Source organism: Zalophus californianus, chromosome 8 (assembly GCF_009762305.2).
Source record: "Zalophus californianus isolate mZalCal1 chromosome 8, mZalCal1.pri.v2, whole genome shotgun sequence".
NCBI classification, from domain to species: domain Eukaryota; kingdom Metazoa; phylum Chordata; class Mammalia; order Carnivora; family Otariidae; genus Zalophus; species Zalophus californianus.
In genome coordinates, this window is record NC_045602.1 from 101,449,314 (window position 1) to 101,466,937 (window position 17,624).

General features: G+C 40.9%; 1 protein-coding gene across 2 annotated transcripts in view; it reads right to left on the minus strand.

Moving 5' to 3' along the window:
• The window catches only part of SPTLC3 (serine palmitoyltransferase long chain base subunit 3), a 156,459-nt gene that overhangs the window by 52,306 nt on the left and 86,529 nt on the right, over positions 1 to 17,624 (minus strand). For both annotated transcript variants that reach the window (XM_027624271.1, XM_027624272.1), the window contains exons 6-7: positions 12,912 to 13,005; positions 1,549 to 1,654 (exon numbers count right to left, since the gene is read on the minus strand). In XM_027624271.1, coding sequence (XP_027480072.1) covers positions 1,549 to 1,654; positions 12,912 to 13,005 — 200 coding nt within the window. The remainder of the gene's footprint in view (positions 1 to 1,548; positions 1,655 to 12,911; positions 13,006 to 17,624) is intronic.

Here is a 17,624-nt window from a genome sequence, read left to right on the forward strand (position 1 = left end):
CTATTACAGTTTTGACAACTGAAAATTGCCCAAAGTGTCCAGGATAGGGGTGGGTTGTGGGAGGGAATCACCTTGGTTGAGAACGCGGTTCTAGGGTGATCCTAAAGACTTCATAAATAAAACACTGTCTGGGGGCTGACCCGAGGCGGTACTGATGGGTGATACATAAAGTGGGCCACTAGAAACTTGAAATGCCAGCTTTGTAACTCTATATATAGTAGCCCTGGGGACACCCAGAACACCAGGCACTGGGGCAGTAAGGCTGAGGGAAAAACAAGATGGTACCTGGCTTATTATTATTATCATTATTATTATTTTAAATTGAGGAGAAAGCACTTCTTTTTCCCAAAAGGAATGGAGACATGTTTCTTCTGTTGCTTGTTATCTATTCATGGAACAAAAACAATGCGCACTCTGGCTGAATGAAAAGCTCCGTCAGATCTAAATCTCCTTTGCAAGCACACTTCTCCTTGTGGGGAAGTTAGGCTCTCATTCCCTTCCATTTAATATTGTTTGCTTTTCTATAATTATAAGAAACATCTCCCTCAATTCTTTGAACATGAAGATTGTTTGAGAACTGATTTAAGGAGGCAGCTCTCTGACATTATGTTTCCTTGACTCAGGGACTAGGGCATTCGACAGAAGAACGACTTGGAGGCAATTTCTGTTTCAGCAGCGATAACCAATTCAGAAAGAGAATGAAGCCAATTCCATCACAACGTGCCTTGTAAAAGCTCTCAGTGGCTTAGTGGGTGTTTTGTCTGCTCGGCTTCAAAGCGGTGGGAAACCGAGCATACCTTCAGATGCTAAGTCCAGCCGCTCCCAGCTCTGGATCAAGAATTGCACTTGAGGTTAGTCTTAACTTTGTGGAAAATGTGCTGGCTTTTTGTATTCTAATGCCGACAGTTGGTCAAGTTCAGCAAGCAACTGGAGTTTGCGTGCACTCTCCAGTTAGAAGCATCTGGGTGCCTGTCAGCAATGCCATGAAGGCAAGAAGCATTCCTTTCTTTTTTGAGAGCAAAAGCATGAGTGGGGGGCTGGGGAGGGGCAGAGAGAGGGGGAGAAAAGAGAATCTTAAGCAGGCTCCTCGCTCAGCGTGGAGCCCGATGAGGGGCTCGATCTTGTGACCCTGAGATTATGACCTGAGCAGAAATCAAGAATCCAGTGCTTAACCACCTGAGCCATCCAGGCGCCCCAGGCAAGAAGCATTCTGATGTTGAATAACCCAGCCCCCATAGGCCTTTGAAACTGTGGGACAGCCAATGGTGGTGGAAAGAATCAATGCAAGTTATCCATGCCCTCTGAGGACATTTCTGAGAACACCTTCACAAGCATCCAGCATCTGACATGTTCTGCCATATGAACAGACATTGAAAAGACAGGTGACCCAAGGCCTGACAGCTCACATTGGTAGTTCTGGCTCAGGTCCCTTCGTAATACCTTATATCCAACTCATTTTTCCGTTGAGTTAGGAGAGATCAGACTTTCCTCATGTGTCAGCTCGCTGTGGGCCCCAGTGTGTTAAAACGTCTCTGGTTATCTCCGTACCTGTAGATGCCCTCCACCAGGATGAGAATCTTCTTCCACGCTCTGCGGATTCGAGGCTGGCCATAGATTACAGCATCTCTCAGGAGCTTCTCTAGGCTTTGCATGTCTTTAAATAATACCAAAAAAGAAACTGAGTCATGAGAAGGTTTTCCTTTTCCTCCCCCATTTTCTTTTTTGAGAAGACATCAGATTTCTTGGGCTCAGGCTCAGACCTAAACTTTTTCAGAGAGCAAAATCAGAATCAGAGAACACCTGGAGGGAGAGAGAGGCTTATATTTTAGTACAACTTAATTCTGACAAGGTGACTCGTCGGGTTTGTATAGCAGGCAGAATAAACCCCCACTGGAGGTGCATGGTTTCATAGGCTCTTAAAGGCTCTCCTCTTCTGCTTCAGCAGAGATTGAAACACTACATTACATGCATCTTCGTGACTTCAGCTTTGTTACCAGGTTAAAATTAACTCGGAGAGGTATCATTAACTAACGCTCACCAATTGTTTAGGTACAAGCATGTTAGAGTTTAGTTGAGTTTGTACAGAGTGGTGGACTTGTTGGCAGGTGTCTCACTTCCTGTACTTTGAGACCTGACCTTCGACATCCTCCACCTTTGGAGGTTTCAGAACTTTAAGTCAGGGGAACAATTAGCACTCCTTTGCAAGTTATTTGGAAGCATCTGGACACATTAGTAAGTGCTCACAATTATTGAGCCCTATCTGCATGCCAGGCAATCTTCTGAGCATATTTTTTGTAAGACCTCTTCTAATCCTGGGATGCCTGGGTGGCTCAGTCGGTTAAGCGTCTGCCTTTGGCTCAGGTCATGTTCCCAGGGTCCTGTGATCGAGTCTTGTATCAGGCTCCTTGCTCAGCGGGGAGCCTGCTTCTCCCTCTGCTTGCAGCTCCCCCTCCTTGTGTTCTCTCTCTCTGACAAACAAATAAATAAAATATTTAAAAAGAGAAAAAGAACTCTTCTGATCCTTACCATGAGCCTAAAGAGGAGGCACCTTCATTTTATGTTTCAGGAAACCAGGGCACAGGAAAATCTGTGAAATCTCCTGAGGTCTATGATAACAACCAGCAGAGCCAGGATTTGAACCCATGCAGTCTTGTACCACAATCCATATTCAGAACCACTACCTTTGAGCTCCATGGTCATGTAGAATAAGGAAGGGTGGATGTCTGCTGGAATATTCTTGTTAACTTGTGGTGTCAAATATAATGATAGTGACTTTTCACTTTCTGCAATCACATGTTGATGACTGGGCTTTGCTTGAGAGACCATTGGGAAAGATTGGTCTACATTCCAGCTCTGTGTGTGTGTGTGTGTGTGTGTGTGTGTGTGTGTGTGTGTGTTTAACCCACAAAGCCTAGAGAGAGAGATAAAAAGGCATAGGCTTATGTGCATGTTGTTTAGACTCCTCATATTTCTACTGTGTTTCTTTGTACCTCCTGAGCCCTCCCTTTTTGAGAATCTGAAACCCAAGTACTTTAAAAGGTCTGGAATCTGATTTTTAATTTGAAAAGATGGAGATACTACTGAACAGCTGACCTGACTATTACATAATGTTCTCCAGGCATTAGAGACTCCATTAAAAATGCTCACAGGATAAACCTAGCAGAGATAAATCTAAAACAGCACAGTCAATATTGGTTTTGCGACAAGAAGCAGGTGTGCTAAAGAAACAGCTATTCGTTGGGTTATCACTGGTCTAGGCTCAAGTTAGCTGAGGTTCTTGGCTTCAGTGGAGAGCCCTGAAACTTTGCCTTTTAGTTCCCAATCTGTGGCTGGATCTGTTTTAGGGTTTCCTTATACTGCTAGTCCTAGTGCATAATATTAGTGCCAAATCAATGTGTGATCATTGAATCGGTTGCCTTCCCATGGAAAAAGGAAGGAGAATAACACTTTGGATCTAAATAGAAGTTATGAGGAAGGATAATTGCCTCATGTCTGCAATCATATTTCTTTAATTACCTGTGCTTTGGGGGTTTGTTTTAAAGACAGGAAGACATCTTCTGTCTTCACAGATGGAGTGTGTTTTATTGACAGGACATCATTACCCACTAGATGGCAGCCAAGGAAACGAAAAGCAGCTTTCTACTTTTGAGAATTTCCGGGATAATAAACCTTCACCTGTATGGACATTTTGTTTTAGGCTGGGTTCCTAAGATGTTGAAGGGACCCCTGTGATTGAGGGAAACAGCGCCTTTTTCTATAATCTACTGCAGGCCTGTTAGTCTCTGAATGGAATGAAGAGATGATGAATATAAGTATTCCTGTTCAAAGAGTGTCTTTCCTTCTGGGAATTGGAATTTGTAAGTTTTTTGTAGAGAAATGACACATGATGAGTGTGGTCCCAATGCCATAGTGATCAAAACAAACCCAAGTGCATGAAACTAGCAGCTGTTTAAAAAATGAATATTATGAGATTTTGAAAAATCTGTATATGCAGAGATCATTCTATTGTTTATGCAATCAAATAGGTCACATACATATTATAGGTTTAACCTGGAATTAGGTTTAAAATGAACACCACTAAAGAAAATAGAAGGTTCTCCCCATTCTTTTAGTAAAAGCAGCACAGAGAACAAGACTTTCAATGGCCATGATGTGTTCCAGGCATTTTGCAGATGGAAGTGAGAGGAATCCCAGTCGCTTCTATGGCAGGGAGCTCATCCTGTTCCACTTGAATAGAGAGTTCCATGGGGATAGGCTTTGGTGAAACGTCACAAAGCTCCTGGTGTCCACACTGAGATTCTTGAGCAGAGGGAAAATCAATCAGCCTTATTTCCCACCTTATTTCCTGTGAGCAGGAGCTCACTGGCCTCTTAGAAACACAGAAGCTAGGCAGAGAAAGGGATGACCTCCCTCAGTGTGGGATTCTTGACCCCATAGTGTGTGGGTTACAGACTGGTAGGATTCGGGGGTTTGTGGTTTATGTTCTGCAGGCCTTGTGAGAGGCTCCTGTTTCAGCAGCCACACGCTAACATCTGCAAGGGATTTTTAAGTAATGATGCTTATTAAAGCACTTATATTTGTATTATGTTAATCCTCATGACACCTCTAAGAAGTAGGAAAGAATGATTAGGTTTTTGTTTTCTCTGATGAACAAACCAATGCCAGAAGGTTTGTAAAACCAACCACCCAAAACCAAACCCAAACAAACCAGTTTCTTGTTGATTTATAAAGAAAATTCCGAGATACAGCAATTAAAAGAATACACTTGATGCCATCGAGGCACACATACACCACTACTCTATAATATCATTCTAAACTTATTGCACACTATGGGCCTGCAATTTTGCCACAAGTTTGGGTTTCAGCAATGCCTTCGGCATCATTCACCACCATCTGGCTCGCTAAGGTGATTTCCTTTGGTTTATGAAGGGCTGAGAGGAGCTAGCTGGCATGATGGGTGATGAACATTTAGCTATTAAAAATGAAAGCATAGAGGCCACATCCTGGTGATCCGTGCAAAGCAAGTCCTGGTCTGTCACAGGCATGACTAATCAGATTACTGAATTGCTAAATACCTAGAATAATCCAACAATGTGCCAAAAACTATGATCAGGCTTAGGTGACAAATACACTTTGAGAGCCTGTTCCTGAGCCTGTCTTTAAAATTCAAAGCTCCAATAATATCAGCAAGCTGCTGGAATCTGGGCAAGCTGCAGATAACATTACTGTGAAAAGCAGGCACAAGGAAACAAGGACACCATAATCTCAGAAGGGAGGTTGGCTGTAGTTCAGACTATCTTCCTGAAGAACAGAAGTGGCTATTTGGCTTCTTTCTGACTTTCCAATACAGTGACAACACTTTCTTTTGCCATGGCTTCCGCCTTCCTCTACTCTTGTGCAACTGACCTTCTGTTGAGACATGAGCGCTTCCCTTACTGCCCATCCCTCAATGGCTCTCCCCTCCTCTGGATCCAGGGCCAGTCGTGGTGGCTGTAACGAATATCAGCCTCTACTTTCCATATGCTGCCCGGTGTGGCTGATGGTTCATCCCTCGTCCTTCAAAGCTCGACGAAAACCACCTCCAGGTGCAAATATATGTAGATACACCCTCTGCTTCCCTATTCCATGGGCTGCTCACCAAAAATATTTTCATGCCTGCACACGTATAAGCATCCATCAGATATCTCTGAAGTGAAAGGATGGTTGGATGATAAATGAATGCTACTTGTTACTTTAAGTCCTTGCTCCCCATCTGTTCACCCATTCTATTGTTTCTTTGGAGATGCTCAATTTAATCCTTCAACATTGAGCCGGAATGTGAAATATTAAGCAATATTATTTAAGTAACTGTGAATGATGATAAATAAATTATTCTTACTTTTAAGATGGTGATGGGGGACATGTGCCTTGTTTAGACTTTGGGGAAAAGCATAATCATAATGGCTAACTTTGGTAAGCAAAGTAAATGTTTTTCTCAAAGTCACATTTATAGAGTCTCTTCCCCATGAGATCAATGAGGGAATTTCTGATGCATTCAAAATTTGGTATATTAAGTTTTACGGTTTGGGTAAATACTTTGGTTCTGATTTTCCTGATAGCTCTGTCAGTATGTGGGCAGGTGTTGCATTGCCTTTGGGCAGGTTTGCAAGAAGCAAGGTGATCTCCTTGCAAGAGTGCAAAGGCAACCAAATAGGTCACACACATATTACAGGTTTAGCCTGGGATTAGGTTTAAAATGAACATCAAGCTGATTTGAGGGTGAGGCAGTTGCTAGGGGCAGGGCCTGTGTACTGGGGGAGGGGATCATACCAGCAACTTCTGACCTTGGGGACAGGAGATAAAGGACAGGCAGAGCCCAAAGCATGGGAACAGAGTGTCCGCAGGCTCTGGCCCAATGCAGTGTGTAGGGTTCTGCTTCTATGGGAGGAATTAAACACAGTACTGAGTTGGGATCCCTAAACACTTGAGGTCAATGCAGGAAGGTGAGATGTGATTCGGGGAATGATGTGGGGGCTCAGAAGTCAGTGTTGGGATCCTGCCTCTCAGGTCAAGGGCAACCAGAGTGAACCCTGGCTGCATCTGCCTAACCCAAGTGCCCTGCTCAAGGAGAGTTGCATGGGAGAGGGAGAGGGAAGCTCCTGCATTTCACCAGCCAGGGGGAAGCAGCTGGGGAGGAGGTAAATGTGTTGTGCTTAAAAATGGGAACTGGAATCAGATCTCCTTGGTGTAAATGTCAGCTCTGCTTCTTAGTAGCTCTGTGTCTCCTCACCACTCTGTGCTTCTGTTTCTTTGTCTGCAAAAAAGGGGATAATCCTTGCAGGTGACTTGTATAGTTATGAGGCTCAAATGAGTTAGTACATGTAAAAAGCTCATTACAGCAAGGGTTCAATACTGTTAGTTGTTAAAATGTATTGAGGCAATCGCTGTATTTATTAAAGAAAACAACCCAGTTCAGGAGTCCAAGTCAGACCTTAAGATCTAAAAGTTTGTGGCTCATAAAAAGTAGTCTCAGTGCTGTTTATAGGTTTGACCTTCCACTCAAACAGCACTGCTGAGCCGTCAGAGGCAGAACTCAAGAGTTTCCTCACAAACATTGCACTCATTCTTCTGTTTCCTCTTGGCCTTTAAATGCCTTTAGGTAGAACCTTGGTTCTTCCTCTCCACCTTTTTTTTTTTTTTTTTAACCAACTGCTCCAAATTCTTGGGCTGCCCAGGCCTCTGACCCCATGGCAACTCTCCTAGCTGAAAAGACTGCTTCTACTCTCCAAGACTAGTTCAAGAAGTCCTTTGTGATGCCCTTGAAGATGGAGATTGCCTATAGCCTCACTAAGTGTGGTCCCACACCAGCAGCATTGGCGTTACCTGGGAGATTGGCAGAAATGCTGAAGCTCAGACTCCACCCTAGATCGACTGCGTCAGAGTCTGCATTTTAACAAAAGCCTCTAGTGAATTCAGTGTATGTTAAAGTCTGAGAAACACTGTTTCAGAATCTAGGTCCTGTGTCATTATCAGTAAAGTGAGTAGATTCACAGAAAAAATAACTCAGTCCCAATTTTCTAAACCTCTGGAAGAAGTTGTCAACTTTTCCAGAGAGTTAAAATTTATCCAGGGCTTGAAGTCCTAGAATGCCAGGGTGTTAATACGCAGCCTGGAGGATGTGTTTACCAAAGGCATCCAAGTGTTCCAAAGGGCTGCGGCCCATTTCCTCAAAAGGTACCAGAATCATGATGGAGAGCAGACTTGTTGGTCCTTGCTTAGAGCTGTCTCCTTAGCTTTGGCTATGAAATGTCTGAAGAATCTGTTTTGTGACACCTGAGGAGTCACAAAGACAACGTAAGGACTGGCTATTTCACTGATGAAGCTGCCCAAAGGAGAAAACGCAAGGAGATATTCTTAGCACTTAGCCAAAGGAATTTAGGGGTCAAACTTTAGGACTCTGAGTTAAAATTTTGGCTACTAAAAGGATAAGCTGTCATACTAGATTGATTTTTACACAAGGACCCACTGCTCTCTGGGTCCTACGTATGCTCTGGCAGTAGCTGGACTTAGCTAGTGGGTGAGAGCATTAGCAAATGCTGTACAGGCCCTGCCTGTATCTCTCAGCCCACTTCTTATTGCAAACACAGGCCATTCTTTGTCCAAGGGCTATTTTCCTGGCTGCGGGGTCCCTACTCAGCCTGAGCAGGAATAGCCTCTAGCCACTCACAACTGGGAATTTGTGTATAAATAATGCAGCTCCCTCACGCCTCAAGTGGGATGACACTGAGGTATGTCTACACTGGTAACCAGAGTTTCCTGTTAGGATTGAGCTCCAGTCATCTACTGTGGTAGCTAGCCTGAAAACAAGCAAGCTTTGTTGGCTTTGTTGGCTGCCTTTCCTTCTCTGTCTCCATTCCCTGCTCATCTGCTGGTGCTTCCTGGGATCACATCCTAAATAAATCACTTGTACTCAAACCCTTTTCTCAGGCTCTGCTCCTGGGAGAAATGAACCAAGAGAAGAGCAACAGACTTGGGTTTGAATTTTGACTCTGGCCATTTGTTATGTGTGACATTGGGTGGGTCATTTAATCACTGTGAGAATCAGTTTCCTCTTAACAATGGAGAGATAATGGAGAGAACTATGAATATGGGTTTTTGTTAAAAGTAAATGAGCTGATTATGTAAAGGACTTAACATAGTGTTTGGCATCATTGAATGAAGAGTAAATGATAGGTATGGTCTCAGTAATTGTCCATCTTCACTATCCAGGAAGAACTAATCTATGGTGATAAAGAAGTCTGGTACCTGACTTTGAATTTAGTACCACTGAAAATGCACTTCTGAGTCCTTGGAGAGTTTCCCTGGAGAATAGCCTTTGCATGTTCTGATTTTGTTCCCTTTCAGAATTTTCCTTCTGTTTGTTCTCCTTTGATCCTTATTCTGATTTTGTGGGAAATTGAAAGAGAAATGAGGAATAGCTTCAAGTTAGTCATCAGGCTTGTTCAAATAGGATTCAAAGCTTACAATGATCTGAATAGGTTTAACTGTACCTTGGGTATATTCTACCTACTCACAATTCAAAAATTCAAGGGCCCAGAATTCTGATTTATACATAGTTGCTATAAATAGCAAAGGGTATCCTCTAGTACTGATTTATATAAAATAGGACCTCTTCTCCAAAAGTCAGGGGAGTATCCTCAAGGTGTAAGCAGAGGACACAGGCAGAGGAGAGCCCAGGAGAGCAGAAGGAGAGTTGTATGAAATCTCATCCTGATGTTTAAGAACATTCTGGTTGGGTGGCCATTCTTAAGAACCTGTCTCACAAGTTATTAGCTTCCATCTGGGCTGGTTGCATGCCTCATACACACACAGGAAGGCAATTTAGTATCTTCTACATCTTCTTTACATTATCATTCCAATCTGCGTGGATGTGCTTTAAGGATTAAAGCATTATCCTTTACTGAGCAATTTAGTGTTCTCCTGGGAATGGCGAAGCAGGAAAGGCAGCCAGCTGCAACTGATGCCTTACATATTGTGACCTCATACAATTTCACTTCTCTCACCTCTCGAGGAAGAAGTCATTCAAAGGAACTTGGAGGTACCCCTGCTCTCAGAGTGGCTGTTTTCGTGATGTGAACACAATAGCTGGGAAAGTATGCCCATTTGCAAAAATAGTAAGCATGTCAGTGAGTGGAAACAAGGGCTTTGTGTCTGAGAATAAAAGTGTATTAGTTTCCTTTTGGGCTGGAAGAATTTAGCACAGATGTATGGTTCAAAAACAACACAGATTTGTTATCTTACAGTTCCGGAGACTAGAAATCTGAAATCGTCTCACTCGGCTCAAATCAGGGTGTGGGCAGGGCTGCTTTCCTTTCTGGAAACTCTAGGGGAGAATCCATTTCCTCGCCTTTTCCGGCTTTCAGAGGCTTCTGGCATTCCTTGGTCTGTGACCTTCGTCCACTTCAAAGCCAGGAGTGACCATCAGCATCTTTCTCACATGGCATCACTCTGACATTCACTCTCCTGCTTCCCTTTCCTACACTTAAGGACCCTGTGATTACACTGGACATAGGCGGACGCTCTCTTTATGTTAAAGTTCACTGTTGAGCAACCTGAATTCCATCTGCAACTTTAATTCCCTTTTATCACATAATGTAATATATTCACAGGCTATGGGGATTAGGACAAAGACTTTTTTTTTTTTTTTAAGTAGGCTCCATACCCAGCATTGGGCCCAATGTAGGGCTTGAACTCAGGATCCTGAGAACAAGACCTGAGCTGAAGTTCAGACACTTAACCGACTGAGCCACCCAGGCATCCCCAGGACATGGACATCTTTAAAGGTCATTATTCTACCTATAACAGAAAGTTAAGAGCAACAGCAACTCATACATAAGAGAATTTTCACTAGATGATGGAGTTTGGACCCTTGCTGCACAGTTAGTTGGAAGGGGTCCATTTACTTTATTCCTAGCTCACAGACAGCTCCAGGCTTCACCACTGAGCAGTTGTAGGATCTTGGGCAAGTTGTTTAATACCTCAAAGCCCAGATCTCCTCATCTGTAAACTAGCACCTACCTCATGGGGTTGTCCATGAGATTAAATAAGTACCTAAGAGAAGGCCACTAGCTCAGCATCTGGCACAATGTAAATTCTCAGTAAGTGCTGGTTGCTGGTATAAAATAACCACAGCTAATATTTATTATAGAGATGTAAATGAGAACTATTCTCTGCGTTCTGGGAGTACAAAGGGAGGGCGTGAGGAATAAGTTACTGAATGTTTTGAGAGCTTTGTAAAATTGGAAGATAAAATGAAATTCTTGAATTAGATTTCAGCAAAGGATTAAGGAATTAAAATTTTATTTGAAAGTAATAGCAAACCTAAAAAAAATTGCAAGGAGTACTGCAAAGAACACCCACATACCCCTTTACCCAGATTCATCTATTAACATTTTATTCCATCTACTTTATCACTCTATCATCTATCTATCATCTATCTATCTATCATCTATCATCACCCCTATAAAGCCTTCAAGGGAAAAGTAGAAAATAGTAGAATTTGGGTAGAATGGTAGAATTTGGGCTAAATTCCATACAATAACAAATGCAGGATAGAGAGGGTGTACAAGAACTGCTTTGGGGACAGCTAATCTTTACAACCCATAAGCAGATGGTCTTTTCCATCTGATTCTGTTCAAAGTTTTTAACTTAACTCACAGCTTGTATCTCTGTTTTCGCTGCCACTAGGCATAGGGGAGAGCTACTAAATGCTTTGAGCCGATACAGTTCATCCAGAGAACAGCACAGAATGAAGCAGAACTGTCCAAACACTTTTTGTTAATTCTTGAAGTACATATATCTTAGCTAGTATACATATCTTAGTGGCTCTACCTTAACTGGCCAAGACCTTATTTTTCAGGCTCTTCTCCAGTAGTTTAGCCTCATGCTAGAGGTTTTGCAGCTCTTTATACACTCCAGATTATTCTATTGGAAATACCCTTTCCCTTATCTCTGATCAGAATTCTATTAACCCTTCAAAGTCTATGCAGATGCTATCAATTTCATGCAATCCCCGAAGTGAAATGACCTCTGCATTCTTATGCGTCATCATAATGTTTTCTACTGTCCTTTAGTGGCACTGGCAATGAAAATGATGAGGATAATAATAATCTAATCACACAGCAGGTACAAGGAACTCAGAAGTTTCCATTGCCAGGCTTCATGCTAAGCAAGTATTCTATGTGCCTTCTCCAACATATGAATCAGGCATTGTAATTATCCTCATTTCTGGAATAGGTAAAGTGAGATCCAAGAAGGTTAAGTAATTTGCCAAGGATTGCATACTAATAAGCTATAGAACAAGGACACAAGTGCTTGGGCCAAAGCCTATACTTTTTTCTTTAATACCAGAGATATTATATGATAACAATTATATTTTAGGAAAATTTACTTACAAGGAAATTGACAGGTTTTAAAGGTAAAACTCAATGAATTTTAATAAGAATGTACACATCAACCCAATCAAAATATCAAACATTTCTATCATCCCAGAAAGTTCCTTTATTCCTCTTCTCACCAATTCCCTCCCTCACAATTATGGACAAGTATCATTATGATTTCTAACATCATAGATTAGTTTTACCTAATAGTTTTTTTTTAATTTACTATAAACATACTCATATAGTATATACTGTTTGCTGTCTGAATTTTTTCATTAAAAGTGATTTTTCTTGAGAGTAATCTATGCTGTATGTATTAGTAGTGTATTTCTTTTTTATCAGAGAGTCATATTCTATTATATGAATACAGCACAGATATTTTCCATTCTTCTGTTGATAGAAATTTGGGTTGTTTCCAGTCTTGGCTATAACGACTAAAGCTGCTCTGGACATTCTTGTACAAACCTTTGGGTGGACAGACACTGGAAATTCCAAGATGAAGAATTTATGGGTCACAGTATAGGGACATATCTGCTTCTCTTACTAGATTGTAAGCATGTGCTGGGTGGGGATAGTGAAAGGAGACAATATTTTAAGGAAAAACATCACTTTTTACCCGACAATAACATAGAACTTAAGTCTTAAAACTTTCCTAAGGCAGAACTATAGAAAAGGAAGAGTTATAACACTTCTGATAATTAAGCATCAGTCTCCTAAGAGATCACTCATGTCTTCAGAGACTGCATTGCAAGACCACTAATACTGGTGACATTAATGTGTTTGGGTTCCACTTAGCAATCTCGGTGTTTAAAGCACTTCAACCATTTGTTTCAGGTCAGCAGAGGTTAACAAGCCAGTAGTGAATATAAACATAATTGTGTTTCATTAGGGCTAAATTCCCAGTTGGAAGAGCAAGGACAAAGCCCCATCAAAAATCTTTACTTTCTTCTAGAAGCAAGCAATACATGTTGGGATAAAATCATTGATACTCACTGTTGTGTTTGAAGATCCTTATGGTTGCACCTGAGAGTCGGGCCCCAAGTACAAGAGATGCATGGTTTAACTCATCACTTAAAATGAGGCATCCCTGTTCAGAAAGCAAGCACACAAAACACAGGCCAATAAATAAAATTAAAGAAAAACAACAGGTGGGAACAGAAAGACACTTCAAGACCTGTATCACACATCCCCCAAACCCTCTTTAATTTTAAAAGAACAAGTTTTGCCTGATGTCTATGTGGATAAAATCCTGTAGACAATTAGCTGATAAAGATGGGGATTACTTTAAGGGATTACATCTTTAACCATTTGCATTTGATTTTCATCAGAAAAGATCCTTCAAGACCTTGTTTAAATGTCAGCTACCATTTTCTAAAGAATTGATCTTTGACAGGAAAGTGGATATACTTTGGGTGGATTGTGGTTTGCTGGGGTTCTTCAATCCTGTGGTGTATTATTTGGGACAGTTTCGGTGTTCTCCCTCTGGAGGGCAGGGGTCTTTTCTGCAGGGCCTTTCAAGCTCTTGTTTTCCTATTCTCATTCTCCTCTGTATTGACATCCTTGTAGACAAAAACATCACTGCTTTCCAGCTAAAAACTTCGCATTTGGAAAAGTGTGGATGGCAATTCAGTCTGAGGCGAGTGAAAAAGATCAATCAAATTTACTGCTTATAAATTATAGTTGTGAAATTAGTTTTCTTTCTTAATTTAAAAATTTCTAAATTATAAAATTGCTCAAGTGTACCAAAAATGCAGAAACAAATGATGGTGGCCGTTTGTGGCCACCCAGAATCTTTGAGTTCTTGCTCATATTTTGGAAACTTCACACATGACATATTTTAAGTTTTGGGGGCAAGAGCCAGCAATATTCTCATATCTCCATACTCTAGATGTGTGTGTGTGTGTATTTATATATATATTTTTAGGGATACCTCATGATACCTCACCCCCAAATTCTTCATCAGGTATTTACTGAGAACAAGGACATTCTCTGGCTAAATCATAATGCAATGATCATACCCAAAAAATCCAACATTCATTTAGCACTATCACCTAAGATAGAGCCTGAATTCATATTTCTCTAACTGTCTTAATGATATCAGTGTCTTACAGATGTTTTATTTCCTATTTTTTCAGTGCAGAATCCAGTAAAAGATCATATATTGCATTTGTCATGAATCAGATTTTTTTAAACCTAAATCTGATTATGACACTTGCTTACTTAAACTGAGCCAACCAAATTCCCCATTTTCCTCAGAAAGAATTTCCAATACTCAAGCATGACTACAAGGTTCTTTGCAATGTGCCTTCATCTCTAGTCTCGTCTACATCTACTACCTTATATTTTAGTACTTCCAAAGCTCAGGACTTTATGCATGCTGCTCCCTCTTCCTTATCTTAAAGAAAAAATTTAACAGACAAGTAACAGATTCAGTTTTTCTTTTTTTATTATTATTATGTTATGTTAATCACCATAAATTACATCATTAGTTTTTGATGTAGTGTTCCATGATTCATTGTTTGCGTATAACACCCAGTGCTCCATGGAGAACGTGCCCTCTTTAATACCCATCACCAGGCTAACCCATCTCCGCAACCCCCTCCCCTCTAGAACCCTCAGTTTGTTTCTCAGAGTCCATAGTCTCTCATGGTTCATCTCCCCCTCCAATTTCCCCCCCTTCATTCTTCCCCTCCTGCTATCTTCTTTTTTTTTTTAACATATAATGTATTATTTGTTTCAGAGGTACCGATTTGTGATTCAACAGTCTTACACAGTTCACAGCTCTCACCATAGCACATACCCTCCCCAATGTCTATCACCCAGCCACCCATCCCTCCCACCCCCCACCACTCCAGCAACCCTCAGTTTGTTTCCTGAGATTAAGAATTCCTCATATCAGTGAGGTTATATGATACATGTCTTTCTCTGATTGACTTATTTCATTCAGCATAATACCCTCCTGTTCCATCCACGTTGTTGCAAATGGCAAGATTTCATTCCTTTTGATGGCTGCATAATATTCCATTGTGTCTATATACCACATCTTCTTTATCCATTCATCTGTCGATGGACATCTTGGCTCTTTCCACAGTTTGGCTATTATGGACATTGCTGCTATAAACATTGGAGTGCACGTACCCCTTCGGATCCCTACATTTGTATCTTTGGGGTAAATACCCAGTAGTGCAATTGCTGGATCGTATGGTAGCTCTATTTTCAACTTTTTGAGGAGCCTCCATACTGTTTTCTAGAGTGGCTGCACCAGGTTGCATTCCCACCAACAGTGTAGGAGGGTTCCCCTTTCTCCGCATCCCTGCCAACATCTGTCATTTCCTGACTTGTTAATTTTAGCCATTCTGACTGGTGTGAGGTGGTATCTCATTGAGGATTTGATTTGGATTTCCCTGATGCCGAGCAATGTTGAGCACTTTTTCGTGTATCTGTTGGCCATTTGGATGTCTTCTTTGGAAAAATGTCTGTTCATGTCTTCTGCCCATTTCTTGATTGGATCATTTGTTCTTTGGGTGTTGAGTTGGATAAGTTCTTTATAGATGTTGGATACTAGCCCATTATCTGATATGTCATTTGCAAATATATTCTCCCATTGTCTAGGTTGTCTTTAGGTTTTGTTGACTGTTTTTTTTGCTGTGCAAAAGCTTTTTCTCTTGATGAAGTCCCAGTAGTTCATTTTTGCCCTTGCTTCCCTTGCCTTTGGTGATGTTTCTAAGAAGAAGTTGCTGCAGCTGAGGTCAAAGAGGTTGCTGTCTGTGTTCTCCTTTAGGATTTTCATGGACTTCTGTCTCACATTTAGGTCTTTCAACCATTTGGAGTCTATTTTTGTGTGTGGTGTAAGAAAATGGCCCAGTTTCATTATTCTGCATGTGGCTGTCCAATTTTCCCAACACCATTTGTTGAAGAGACTGTCTTTTTTCCATTGGACATTCTTTCCTGCTTTGTCAAAAATTAGTTGACTATAGAGTTGAGGGTCCATTTCTGGGCTCTTGATTCTGTTCCATTGATCTATGTGTCTGTTTTTGTGCCAGTACCATACTGTCTTGATGATGACAGCCTTGTAGTAGAGATTGAAGTCCGGAATTGTGATGCCACCAGCTTTACTTTTCTTTTTTCAACATTCCTCTGGCTATTCGGGGTCTTTTCTGGTTCCATACAAATTTTAGGATTATATGTTCCATTTCTTTGAAAAAAGTGGATGGTATTTTGATAGGGATTGCATTGAATGTATAGATTGCTCTAGGTAGCATTGACATCTTCACAATATTTGTTCTTCCAATCCATGAGCATGGAACGTTTTTCCATTTCTTTGTGTCTTCCTCAATTTCTTTCATGAGTATTTTATAGTTTTCTGAGTACAGATTCTTTACCTCTTTGGTTAGATTTATTCCTAGGTATCTTATGGTTTTGGGTGCCATTGTAAATGGGATTGACTCCTTAATTTCTCTTTCTTCTGTCTTGTTGTTGGTGTATAGGAAGGCCACTGATTTCTGTGCATTGATTTTATATCCTGCCAATTTACTGAATTCCTGTATGAGTTCTAGCAGTTTTGAGGTGGAGTCTTTTGGGTTTTCCACATACAGTATCATATCATCTGCAAAGAGTGAGAGTTTGACTTCTTCTTTGCTGATATGGATGCCTTTTATTTCTTTTTGTTGTCTGATTGCTGTGGCTAGGACTTCTAATACTATGTTGAATAACAGTGGTGAGAGTGGATATCCCTGCCATGTTTCTGACCTTAGAGGGAAAGCTCTCAGTTTTTCCCCATTGAGAATGATATTCGCTGTGGGTTTTTCATAGATGGCTTTCATGATATTGAGGTATCTACCCTCTATCCCTATACTCTGAAGAGTTTTGATCAAGAAAGGATGCTGTACTTTGTCAAATGCTTTTTCTGCATCTATTGAGAGGATCATATGATTCTTGTTCTTTCTTTGATTAATGTATTGTATCACATTGATTGATTTGTGGATGTTGAACCAACCTTGCAGCCCAGGGATAAATCCCACTTGGTCGTGGTGAATAATCCTTTTAATGTACTGTTGGATCCTATTGGCTAGTATTTTGGTGAGAATTGTTGCATCCGTGTTCATCAAGGATATGGGTCTGTCATTCTCCTTTTTAATGGGGTCTTTGTCTGGTTTGGGGATCAAGGTAATGGTGGCCTCATAAAATGAGTTTGGAAGTTTTCCTTCCATTTCAATTTTTTGGAACAGTTTCCAAAGAATCGGTATTAATTCTTCTTGAAACGTTTGGTAGAATTCCCCTGTGAAGACATCTGTTCCTGGGCTTTTGCTTTTTGGGAGATTTTTGATGACTGCTTCAATTTCCTTAGTGGTTATAGGTCTGTTCAGGTTTTCATTTCTTCCTGGTTTCGTTTTGGTAGTTGATACATCTCTAGGAAAGCATCCATTTCTTCCAGATTGTCTAATTTGCTGGCATAGAGTTGCTCATAATATGTTCTTATAATTGTTTGTATTTCTTTGATGTTGGTTGTGATCTCTCCTCTTTCATTCATGATTTTTATTTATTTGGGTCATTTCTCTTTTTGATAAGTCTGGCTAGGGGTTTATAAATATTGTTAATACTTTCAAAGAACCAGCTCCTAATTTCGTTGATCTGTTCTACTGTTCTTTTGGTTTCTAATTCACTGATATCTGCTCTGATCTTTATTATTTCTTTTCTCCTGCTGGG